The sequence below is a fragment of the Chrysemys picta genome, chromosome 12 (assembly GCF_011386835.1).
Source record: "Chrysemys picta bellii isolate R12L10 chromosome 12, ASM1138683v2, whole genome shotgun sequence".
In the NCBI taxonomy this organism is placed as follows: domain Eukaryota; kingdom Metazoa; phylum Chordata; order Testudines; family Emydidae; genus Chrysemys; species Chrysemys picta.
This window is the reverse complement of record NC_088802.1, coordinates 55674554-55687646: the sequence shown is the minus strand read 5'-3', so window position 1 is coordinate 55687646 and position 13093 is coordinate 55674554. Positions and strand designations below refer to the sequence as shown.

General features: G+C 40.2%; 1 protein-coding gene across 5 annotated transcripts in view; it reads left to right on the top strand.

Moving 5' to 3' along the window:
- RPTOR (regulatory associated protein of MTOR complex 1) overlaps positions 1 to 13093 on the top strand; it is a 297098-nt gene that overhangs the window by 42366 nt on the left and 241639 nt on the right. For all 5 annotated transcript variants that reach the window (XM_042840943.2, XM_042840944.2, XM_065562859.1 and 2 more), the window contains exons 2-3: positions 4336 to 4438; positions 11533 to 11615. In XM_042840943.2, coding sequence (XP_042696877.1) covers positions 4336 to 4438; positions 11533 to 11615 — 186 coding nt within the window. The remainder of the gene's footprint in view (positions 1 to 4335; positions 4439 to 11532; positions 11616 to 13093) is intronic.

Genomic DNA, 13093 nt, shown 5'->3' with positions numbered 1-13093 from the left:
ATTTAAAACACTTTTTTATATTAGATGTAAGCTATCATGAATATCCAGAACAGGAAAAAAACCCTTTAAAATGTAGTGACACGTCTGTGCTTAATGTAGCCCAAAACTGGCATATTTAATGCAAAAATTAAGTGCATTTTTAAGGTTACATATATAAAAATTGGTATTTCTTAACTCTGTGGAGTTCCAATACTAAGACACAGGAATAGAAAACACTACCTAGTTTGCTACTGGAATGTAAATTTTTTAACTTGTTATTTTAATGGTACAAAGTTAGTCTTGCTTTAGTACAGTTTTAAAATTCAATTTCCTTGTTTGTGTTCTTTTGAAAAAGTGGTGGTGGGGGGAAGAAGAATCAGGAGCTGTTTAGCTTACATAGTTTATGGGTTTTGCACGCTTTACGAGTTGAGCTGGAAGTTCCTCATATTGAAAAATGTGCCCTCAGTAAATGGTATGTGGGGAGAGTGCATCTTCGTGCACGCCTGTAGGCTTCAGGAAATCAATATGAGGTTTTAGATAGCCATGTTTTTCAGTCAAACCAGTTTTTTCAACCCAAGACACTAGACTTTGTTTTCAAACAGAATATTTGAAAATTCTGGCCTGAATCCATACCCCTAAAGCACTGAGTCTAGGGACCCAATCAAACAAACAGTTAAGCACATGTATAATTTTATCCATGAAAGTAGGATGGGGGCCTACATTAGAACAAAAACAAGAGATGACAACTTGGGAGCAGGTGACCAAGGTGAAGACAATATTGATCCTAGCGTTTCTGTCGAGGGTAAACTGCACTTCTTGAAGATTTGACACTTGCGTAGTATCTTAAAGATGGTATCTGCAGAAGTACAGCAGCAAGATGGGGCATTATTTCAGCTGTGAAAGAAGGAAGAGTAATCCCCAATGAACTGCCAGCACTTCCTGCAGCGCCTGTTTTCCCTTGGTGATCTCCCATCCAGATAGTGGCCAGGCCTGACCCAGGGGAGTGTTGAGATCACTCCCTGAGGTACCTTTGGCTGCACCATGTAATCTGGTTAGCTTGAAAAGTTTTTGGTTTTGTTATATTACAAAATAGAAAGTGCTTTATTTCTTTGACTTTTTTTTGTAACACATATTGCTTTGAAGGTTTGTAATTCAGTTCTGGTGCAGTTATTGCGTTAGGATTAGATGTTCAGTCGTGTCAGGTTACTTGCAAGGAGGCTGGTTTTTAAAGGAAAGTGAAATAATGATGAGTGCAACTCTAGGCCCATTATTGTATGCATTGTAGTCGTAGCCATGCCGGTCCCAGGATATTAGAGACAAGGTGGATGAGGTAATATCTTTTATCGGACCAATTTCTGTTGTTCTTCACCAAACAAGGAGCCTCCACCGGAGAAGTAGATAGCATCATGGAACGGGTCACCCAAATACCCAGGGAGAACCTGCTTCAATATAGAAATAAAACCTCCTTTGACTGCACACCTCCAATTGTCACCTATCACTCTGCACTGGAACCCCTACAGGGTATCCTCAAACAGCTACAACCAATACTGGAAAAAAATCTTTCCTGAACCTGCATTTCTTGCCTTCAAACACAACACCCCCCACCCTCCCAATCTCTCCAAGCTCACCAGATGCAAGCTCACCATAGACCAGGACACCAACGGAAAGGGATGATACCAAGCTGCGAGGGATTGCAAGTGCTTTGGGGATAGGATAGGATTAAAATTCAAAATGATCTGGACAAACTGGAGAAATGGTCTGAAGTAAATAGGATGAAATTCAACAAGGACAAATGCAAAGTACTCCACTTAGGAAGGAACAATCAGTTGCACACATACAAAATGGGAAATGACTGCCTAGGAAGGAGTACTATGGAAAGGGATCTGGGGGGTCATAGTGGATCACAAGCTAACTATGAGTCAACAGTGTAACGCTTTTGCAAAAAAAGCGAACATCATTCTGGGATGTATTAGCAGGAGTGTTGAAAGCAAGACATGAGCAGTAATTCTTCTGCTCTACTACACACTGATTAGGCGTCAACTGGAGTATTGTGTCCAGTTCTGGGCGCCACATTTCAGGAAGGATGTGGGCAAATTGGAGAAAGTCCAGAGAAGAGTGACAAAAATGATTAAAGGTCTAGAAAACATGACCTATGAGGAAAGATTGAAAAAATTGGGTTTGTTTAGTCTGGAAAAGAGAAGACTGAGAGGGAACATAACAGTTTTCAAATACGTAAAAGGTTGCTACAAGGAGGAGGGAGAAAAATTGTTTTTCTTAACCTCTGAGGATAGGACAAGAAGCAATGGGCTTAAATTGCAGCAAGGGAGGTTTAGGTTGGACATTAGGCAAAACTTCCTGTCAGGGTGATTAAGCACTGGAATATTTACTAGGGAGGTTGTGGAATCTTCATCATTGGAGATTTTTAAGAGCAGGTTGGACAAACACCTGTCAGGAATGGTCTAGATAATACTTAGTCCTGCCATGAGGTGGGGGCACTGGACTAGATGACCTCACAAGGTCCCTTCCAGTCCTATGATTCTTTGATTCTAAAGTGGCACCAGACCCTGTCAGAACAACAGATGCAAAACCTGCAGACATATCTCCACCACTACAATGATCAATGCAGGGATTTGAAGCAATCAAATTTTTGAATTGCTGTGCTCCAGCTCCGGGCATAAAACCCACTGCTCTGCGCTCCAGCTCCGGGCTCCGCTCCAGAGCCCTGGATCAATGTTCCCACAATACACCTTTCAATGGATCCCTCACATGTCTATCACAACATGTGGTATACCTCGTCCAGTGCATGAAATACCCCAATAACAACTATGTGGGTGAAACCAGACAATCACTACATTCTGAAATGAGCACACAAGAAAATAAGACAAAAAAACCCTATCAACTGTGGGTGACTTTTCACAAAGCAATCACTCTATATCTGATCTATCAGTCCTTATCCTCAAAGCAAAGGAAACCCGCACAACACTTTCAAAAGACAATCCAGGGAGCTTGAATTCATTACTCGGCTAGACATCAAGAATCATAGACTGAACAGTGAGATTGGATTTATGGCTTATTACAACAACCTGTAACCCACTGACTTCTTCCTTTTGTCCTATGACTGCAGAGGAGTTATCAATTATCATTCTACCTTGAATGGTCCCTTAGAATATATGCTAACTACTCATGCTAAACAATCTGTTCAAGTGCAACAGCTAAATGCAAGATGGGAGTACCTTTCTCAGACCTGAAGAAGAGCTCTATGTGGCTCCAATGCGTGTCTCTTTCATCAATAGAAGTTGGTCCAATAGAAGATAATACCTCACCCATCTTGTCTCTCTAGGACTATTAGTCATAGGTAGCTGCATAAGGGTTAATATCAGAAAAGTTCCATTAAGGTTCTCAAATTTATTTGAGAACTTGTCAGATGTGGTGGAGTCTTTAAAATTCCTTTATAGTTCATCTTTAAAAATAATTAAAAATTCCAAGTCCTTCCCAGAATATGTATTCTAGAGTTCTGGGGGCTTCCCTCTCTCCACACGCTCCAAAAGCTGGAGACAAACTGCTAAAGGGTAAAGAATGCAGTTCTGCTATAGGTAATATCCCGAACTCTGCTCCTGAAAGGTTTAATATTTAAAAAAAAACAAAATTTTCATTTGTATGTTTTTCTTTTTAAAAGATACATTGACACCTCCAATACACCCTCTTTTTAAAGAGAGCACTTTAAAGTGTACCTCAGATTGCCAACACATATTAAAGGTCTTAAAAAACCCCCAGCTAAACAAAAACCCCACCTTCTAGCCCACTGATTTTTTTTATTTTTTTTGTCTCTTGCTTGAGTGGTCACTTAAGGCAGGGTTTACGATATTCTGTTATTGATCTGGAATCTTGAATAGTGTGTTCACATTACTTTTTAATAAAGCATTTCAGTTAGACATTGACTAATCCAGGATGCTTGGCAGAAATCTATTGGCATCTGATCTCCATAATGTACAGCAGTATGGGCCCTGGAAATGAAGAAATCTTAGTAATGCAAGATTTAAGTAAAGCTTTATTAAATCTCTTCTGAGAACTGGAGGGAGCCTGCTGGATGTTTATGAGAATTCAGTGAGATTGCAGATTAACAAAGTAAGAATTAACGCAGTTTTGCTGGAACAAAAAGAGAACTTTCATAGCTTCTTATCTCCAATTTTTCTTCCCACTCTTAACAAAATGCTTAAAATGTTGCTTGTTAAGAATGGATTAACAAAGCTGAACTTGAACTCTTTGTGAGAGTTATAGGGTAGCAATGAGAATTACAGCATCGGTAATAAGTGGTGAATTTTTTCACTAAGCATTATTATCTTCTCTTGTTTCTAGATGAAGACTGTTAGCGTTGCCTTAGTTTTGTGCCTAAACGTAGGTGTTGATCCTCCTGATGTGGTGAAGACAACTCCCTGTGCACGTCTGGAGTGCTGGATAGGTAAGCTTATTGAATATCTTTGGGAGCAATTTGGAAATGTTGCTTTGTCTCATTAATGTTCAGGTGTATGAGCTCATTGCAACCCCACCAGCATGTTTCTCCTGGGCTAAAGGTAGGTTGAACAAAAGAAAATCTGTGACATCTGATTTGAATATGTCTGTGTAAATAAGTCCTTGCCTACACTACACAATTAGGTCAACGTAAGCTGCCTTGTGGCACCCTAGCTGTGGAAGTATCTTTACTTAAGTCTGGCTCCTGCCGACGTAAGTGCCTTTCTATGCTGATTTAATAACACCACTTCCCCAAGTGGCATAGAGTTATGGTCAATGTAATTAGGTCGACAGTGTCAGTGTAGACACTGTGTTGCTTACGTTGACTGTAAATGGCCTCCTTGAGCCATCCCATAATGCCCCACACTGGCAATTCAATCGATACAAGTGCTTCTGATAAGGATGCACACTACCAACATAAGGAGCCAAGTGTGCACACAATTGCCGTGGCTGGATGCCGATATAAGTTAAGTTGACATAATTTGGTAGTGTAGAGATGGCCATAGGCAGTTATTTCCCCAACAGTAAGTGCTGTGGTATGCACTACTTCCTGGTTTATTCCAAAATGCAACATGTGGAGGTAAAAGATGATTCTGTTAGCTGTTTATTTTTTTTAGGCTTGCAAAGAGCCAGACTGTTACATTTTAAAAATACCATGTCCTACAAAACTCTTTGGCTATTTTGGATTGGGGGTGTGAATTTAGAAGTTAAGGATCCTTCCCAGAAACCGTCCTGCTGACAGCCCTTACTCTTACGAGTGTTTGCTTCATTATTGTGGTGGTGGATACTTGTCCCTGGCCTTTTAATTGAAAATGGGGATTTCCCCCATGTTTTGGGGACAAAAAATTCGTCTGGTACTAATAATGTTGGGATGTGATTATTTTCATGTGCAAGCTGTCTAATAGCTGTGTGTTTTCAGTAAATGAAACCTAAAGTCATGCCATCTAGAACATGCAATCTTGGGGCTTACAGCAGACTGAAGCAAAGTCTCCATTGTACAGAGTTCCTGGTTTTCAAAATTGGCTTTCTCTTGTTCCCACCCTCACTGAAACTGGTATTCAACTTTTCTTACCAAAGATGTTAAAAATGCTGAAGATGTTAAAGTAGTTAAAAAGCACTGAACGTGCACCCACAAATGTATCCAAATGCAACAGATGTATTTGGTAGAATGAGCAGTTTGTAGCATTGATTTCTTGAGTGAAATATGAAATTCACCAAAAACTAAATTGGGTGGGGATAGGACAAAATGAAGAACTATCAGGACTCATCCAAATATGATGATTAGTGATTGATATCAGCAAGAAAATTTAGTACAGTTCTTTTGTTTTAATTTAAAATATATAAAGTGCCTTTAACATTTTTTACATAAATTTAAAATAGTCACATAAAACCTGTACTGCAATGTAGTTTTGATATAACAAAAGCCTGGATTATGGTAACAACTTTTGGATCTGAAAGAATCCTTCATAATATTTCATCCAGATGCAGGTGGAGGGGAAAGAGCCATCCTGGGTAGTGCTGTTATAGGGCCATTTAACAGCAGTTATGGATTGCATTTAGACTCCTATCTTGTGAACTCTAGTAATAGATGGCAGGCACATTCAATCAAAAAGTCAGATGCAGTTCTTATCATGCCTCCTGGACATTTCCCTGAAACTATCAGAATTGCTTTGGTATTTGCTATCTAGCCTTCATTCATAACCTCCTAATTTCAACCAGACATCAAGGAAGTCATAAAGAGCTAGGTGTCGTCGTCATCATCATCAGGTACCTTATCCCGTGCTTCTTCACTAACCCTCCTACAAGCCCAGTGTAAACATTGCACAGGAAGGGAGACGAACTAGAACCCCGGATGAGCAAATGCCACAAACTACCCTCTGGAAATTCTGCTCGAGGACAAACTGAGCCATCCAAGAGGAGCACCACCCACTTGTGATGTGGTCTGCTAGCAAGTCAACACCAGCTGATGATTGATGGTGTCCACATTGTGTTTGAATGTTGTAGTCCATAGTGTTGCTGATACGTTAGAGTTAATACTATTATTTTAAAGCTAAGAGGCTTATTGATAAAATAAGACATTTTAAGGGCTGTACTATAACTGCCAAGGCCCACCGCTTTGAGTGTGCTTGTGAATTGTTCTGTAAGATGATTCTGTGGACTATCCCTTGCTGCTGTGGCAGTTTTATCCAGATACCTTTGGTGCTCAGCTAATAAATTAAAAAACATGGAGTCTAAAGCATGATTAGGTAATTCTTCCTGCAGTCTGTTTCCTTTGCCTTCCTTGAATCTGTCCCATGTATCTCCCTGGAATGAGAGTTGAAGGAAGCATGCAGTTATGAATTCTAGCAAGGTGAGGGATTGGTGTGCATATCTCTGGTAATTTGCCCTCAATGAGTAGAGAAACATGGCTGAACTTGTTTTCTATTTGTCTTTGTGAAAACTAAGGTTAACCATTAGGCTTCTACTCCAGGTAATACACACAGTTTCCATAATGCTTCCTCTCCTTTCTAGAGGAATGACACCTGTCCTTCCTTCTTGATTTGTTTTGTTTTATGGTCAGACATTAAATGCCACAACAGTAATGAAGAAAATGCCATTCTAGAAGATGCATGCCCTGTAGCATGGGAAGAAAAATCTCTGTTTAAAAGTGGTATAAATGAGCCGAATGCTGAACAGGGGGAAATGAATTCTACAGAAATCTCTTTTTATATATACCACCTAATAGAAGTTGTGCATCAAAGCAAGGCAGGAATATGTCGAGAGGTTTGTCAGGGCCTTTGTTTAGAAATGCATTAAGTAGAAAGCTGTGCTTGATGTACATAAAGAAATGTCCATTTTCGTCCATTTATTTAAAATGTCAAAGCACGTGTCTGTAAAAGTCACAAGAAAATGAAAGTGTTTCTGCTTGAGCTCTTTATCCCTCTTCCCTGCCAAAAGTGCTGCAGCCATGGGGACCGCCATGCAAACTGTAAAATTATAATTGCTACAGCCTTTATCAGCTTCAGTTGTTGGTCTTATTTTGTAACTAAATGGAAAGATTATGGCCTCTTCCCTATCTCAGTAAAGAGAAAATGTAATATATTGACTTATTCCTGTATAATAAATCAATAACTGAAATTATAAAGAGGTCCTATTCATCTCTCCACAAATGCCACTCCCTGTGCACATTGCCATCTAATTATCAAATTCTGCCAAGGCTATTGCTATTTTCAAGCTTTGGTATGAGATTTGATAATGTCAGTCCTATTCTTGTCCAGCATAAAGTCCTCTAGAAGGCACAGGTTAGCTCATAGCAGCCTTCAGAATGGGTGAGTAAACTTTTTAAAAAGTTACTTACTGAATGTGCCGTTTCCAACCTCAGGTTATTAACACCTTCATTGGCTGGTTTTATAGAGTGGCACCAAGTTCATTATTTTTGTACAAGGCTCTGAAAGGGCCTCATTAAAAATGCTAGGACGCCGAGGCGTTCCAAAGCCCACAGTACACATTTCTTCACCGAGTGAAACTGAAGTATTGTTCATTAGGCTTTTTATGCATTTTAATAAATTCAGCTCGAACTGTTAAGTAATCCTGTACAATTGCCAGTGTGTTTTGTTTTTTAATCATAGGGGTACTGCAGTAGCACCTTTGTATAGTTAACTTGCTATCAGTATTTCTATGATGAAGTCTGAGGGGCTTTTGAAGATTTATTATTCACCAGTTCCAAAGGGGCTGTGGTTGAAATTTGGCTTAAATGGCAAGAGACCTAGTGCAGTTTTTCTACAATTTGCTTGTTTTCAGAATAGTGGCAAAAATACATTGTTGCAGTTTAAAATAGAGGGTTTTTTTTATCTAGAGACTATATTGGTGACTGTTGGAACTGCAGGTTCATTAGTGCATTAAAGGAGATTTTGCGTTAAAGGACTGATCTTCCCCAAAGAAATAAATGGCTAAACTTTCATTAATTTCTGAATAGGGCCCTATCAAATTCAAGGACCATTTTGGTCAATTGCACGGTCATAGGATTTAAAAAATCATAAATTTCATGATTTCAGCTATTTAAATCTGAAATTTCATGGTTTTGTAATTGTAGGGGTCCTGACCCAAAAAGGAGTTGTGGGGGAGGGGGTCCGCAAGGTTATTGTGGGGGGGGGCGGGGGTTGCAGTACTGCTACCTTTACTTTTGTGCTGCTGGTGGTGGCGCTACCTTCAGAGCTGAGCAGCTGGAGAGCGGTGGCTGCTGGCCGGGAGCCCAGCTCTGGAGGCAGAGCCGCCACCAGCAGCAGCGCAGAAGTAAGGATGGCCTGGTATGGTGCTGCCTGCAGAGCTGGGCCCTCAGTCAGCAGCAGCCACCACTCTCCGGCCACCCAGGTCTGAAAGCAGCAACACAGAAGTAAGAGTGGCGTGGTATGGTATTGCCCCCCTTACTTCTGCGGGGTGCTGCCTTCAGAGCTGGGCACCCAGCCAACAGCCACCGCTCTGCAGCTGCCCAGCTCTGAAGTCAGCGCAGAAGCAATACCATGACCCCCCTAAAATAATCTTGTGACCCCCTCCCCCCCGCAACTCCCTTTTGGGTCAGAACCCCCAATTTGAGAAATGCTAGTCTTCCCCGTGAAATTTGAATAGTATAGGGTAAAAGCACACGAAACACTAGATTTCATGGTGGGAGACCAGATTTTGACATATTTTTCATTTCCGTGAATTTGGTAGGGCCCTATTTGTGAAGCAAGGCTTGACCTTAGTTTATGTAGATCGCTCTTCTTGGATAAAACTGAATGGGAGAGCCCATGGATTTTCTTCTCTTTGTATCTCTCCTAAAATCTCAGTCCTTGCAAAAACATTAATGATTCACCTCCCAAAATGCTTAAGAAATAAATCTTTCTATGAAGAAAAAAATGGTATATTTAAACTTTAGTGTTGATTTTTGGTATATGCTGCTACCCTGCTGCCCACCTTGGCAACTGTTTGTGTACACTGTTGACATCCTGCCTGCCATTTGACCTTGACATCTTGGCCAAGTACTAGTTGAAGTGGTGACAGAACCTAAATGTGCGTTCCATCTCACCAGCCGGTTAGCTCATTTACGGCTACAGAGCCTTCTGAACAATCAGCCAATCGTTTTTGAACTGTACCCTACTTATTTGGGGATGAAGCCTGACTGCTCTGTCCTTTCAATAACACATCAAGAAGACGTGCTAAAATCCACTTGAGATTCACACTGCTCCGCGGGCTTGCCAGCTACTCATGTGGCTTTAGCGCTGCACCCTTATAGACATCTACCAATGTCCTCATTATTGCGTCTGCTGAATACTGTGCAGCAGCTTGGGGCTCCAGTAGTCATTGTGACAAGTTGGACTCAATCGACCCTGCCCTTTGTATCCTTACTTTTGCCACGTGGACAGTTCCAGTCTCCTATCTTCCACTCATGGTTAGTAGTGCTCCCACTGGTGGTTAAATGTGAAGGCAGAGCCCTGGCCACAGTATTGTGTGCAGCCAATTGTTCAAACAGCTTACTTCACAATTTCATCTCAAAGCCATATCAAAAACACTGGCTGAAGTCAGGTGCCGCTTTACTGAAATTGTTGAGCCTCTCAAACGGTATGTTGGACACAGCCTTTCTAAGGAACAATGGCAACAGGTGATATGGGACTATATTTTGGATCTCTGGCGCATTTCTTGGCAGATAGACAACTCAGATTTGCGTCTCCTAGTCTCTCCGGATCAGATTGTGTATGCCCCTCAGAACAATCGTATGAATCAAAAGATCCTTCTTGTTATAACAGGAGATGTTGTGGTCGCAGGTGGTTTAACTTGCATATCTACTGTTGGGGCTTCCTGAGCTCCGGGCTCAAGAACAAACAATGTGCCATCTGGTTATGGACTGCTCTATCATCTTGTTGGTGGAGGGTGCACTTGATGGTTCCAGATGCTGCTGCTGTGATAGGGGCTACATCACTTTCTTAACATCTAGTTCGCTGTTTTTGCTGTTAGAAGCCATATGCCAGAAGAAGCTTTTGGTCTGTTAAGAAAATCTCAATAACCTTAAAAAAAAACCTTAGCTTCTCCCATACTGTATAAAGTGGTGTTATTCTGGTGCTGGAGGTATGCAATGGAGTAGTTATGCAAAAGAAAACATTTAAAAGAAATATGACTTCAATTTTATGAACCTTGCTTTTTTAATCAATAAGATTCTACATTAAACTGGCCAGTACTAGCTTCTAGATTCTTGATACTCACTGTGGCCAATTACACAGCTCTGGGCTTTGAGTAAAGCAGAAAAAGAGCAGCTGAAATTGTTAAGTATGTTGGAACAGTGACTCTCCAGTGTCTAGGGAGATGAACTTTGTGCTCAAAAGTATAAAAAGCTTTAAAAAGGAGTTAATCAAATCTCTGTTGATAAACCAAGTATTTCCAAGCATTAATATAAAATCTAGGTCCTCTCACTGCCATTGTCCCCCTCCACCCCCCGGGATTGGTGTATTATTTTATGGTTATCGGCTCGTATTTATATTTAAAAACCTAAAGTTACACCTCACGTTTTTCCTAAGAAGATTTTGACTTCCCACTTTGAGAAAAAATGTTCTTATTGCAAGTTATTGCAGACATTGCTGCTCTTCAATTCTGTATAACAGTAGATAAACCTAGGGTCAATGCCTATGGATACTGCCCTTAGGTAACTATGGTGAAAAGCTTTGTGAATGAATTTGAAACTGATGGTTTTACTTTTAAAATAAATACCTTGAATCCTGAAAGAAGCCTGTTTTAGAATATCATGAAAATATTTTATCACATGCACTAGCTGGGAGGCTGAAAGTGAGGAAAACTTTATTCTCTCTTACAAAGGTTGTGGATCGTTCTTCGGCACAAATAGTGACTACCCAGACCATTATATTTTGTCATCTGAGTTCATTTTGAACTTGACAGAAACCTAGCCTGGAGTAAGTGAAGTTGGGTTATGGAGTCAAATACTCATTGAGGTGGATGATTTTTTTTTTTTTTTGCCTTGTGCAAAAGCAGGTAATTTGGTAGTGATCAAAAATACTCATTTATGTTTTCTATTTCTAGATCCTCTGTCAATGGGTCCTCAAAAAGCTCTGGAAACGATTGGTGCAAATTTACAAAAGCAGTATGAAAACTGGCAGCCCAGGGTAAGTGGGTGTATTTGTTCTTGACTTTCCCCAGAGTACCTGTCCCCGTAGACCCGATACTATTATGGGATAAACTGGCTTAGGTTAAAAAGGAAGCTGTGCATCTATTATATAACTGAGTGATCTCGCAGCCTCCATTGCTTGCCTGTCCATTCTCGTGGACAGACTCTTGCAGGCTCTCAAACTCAGTTAGCTTTGTGCTTCATGTCTCTTGGCTAACGCTTTGTTTAACCATGGCAAGGGTAATTGTTCAAACTCTAGATGCTACATTGATATATTATTTTTTTTTATTATTAGTGGACTTTTTGGAGAATTTTAGACCTTTTTTGCAAATCATGGTCTCTTTTCTGTGGTGATAATGTTCTTGGTACATTTCTGCAACCTCAGCTAGTTGGAATGTGTAACTATCGGCTCCCACGTAGTATTGCATTTCTTAATGTTTTAGATGGAACAAACTAATAATCTTGTAAGGCCTGTAGCTAATAGATGTTCCTGGTTTTGTTGAGAGAGGTACTTTTAGGGTTCAGTCACTGACTGTTAATTCTGCCTAATGCATTGGTTCTCAACCTGTTTACCATTGTGTGCCGCATATGCAGCTCTCCGTGTTATGTGGGGTGCATCCACACTATATACACATACACATACTAGTGGGCTGCGGCTTGAGAACCACTGGTCTAATGTATGGCAGGCATATATTTTTGAAATGAAAATGTAATGAAGACTTGATCCTAATGCCATAAAGCAGGTGATAAATAGCCAGCAGCTTACAGGTGTCTTTTCATTCCTTACTTTAAAATCACTTTTGAACCTTTGGTAAATTTCTTTGTTTCCTGATATTTCAATGTTCAACATTTTAGGAGCCTCATTAAGGCTCACAGGGATGGAAGTTTATCATTTAATTTTTAAAAAATTAAAAATTTAAAACCTATTGGGTTATCCCCAGCATCATTAATTTCTAGTTTGTCCTGTCCATGTCCTTTTCCACAGGTCTTATCTTAGACTGTGAGCTATTTGGGGGCAAAACCTCTTCCTCCTTGTGTACTCTACAGCATTGAGCACATTGTCACTATTACACAGTATCTTCTCAATATGAAATGCATTTTATGTGACCTGGTTTGATCAGAGGAGAAGCAGCTTTACCAGTTGGGTTTGACTAAAATTTATGTTGTGCTTTTATATCCTATACTGGTGGTTGAAATTGTTTTATTTCCTTATGTTTGTGAACGTATATCCTCCATTTCCATGAAGGGCTATGGGAAAGGCTATTGTTTCATCTTTTCCTTTTAACTCATATTTTCAATATTTTGATCACCATCTTTGAGGTTCATATACCTTGTATGTCAGCAAGGGGACCGCTCTGCTTCACGCCTGCTATGTTGACAATCTCATTGTTTCATGTACAAAATTAATCTACTATTCATCAGTGAATGTTTTAGGAGCATGTCCTGAAATCCGGAAAATTTCTTTGGTATTTTCTT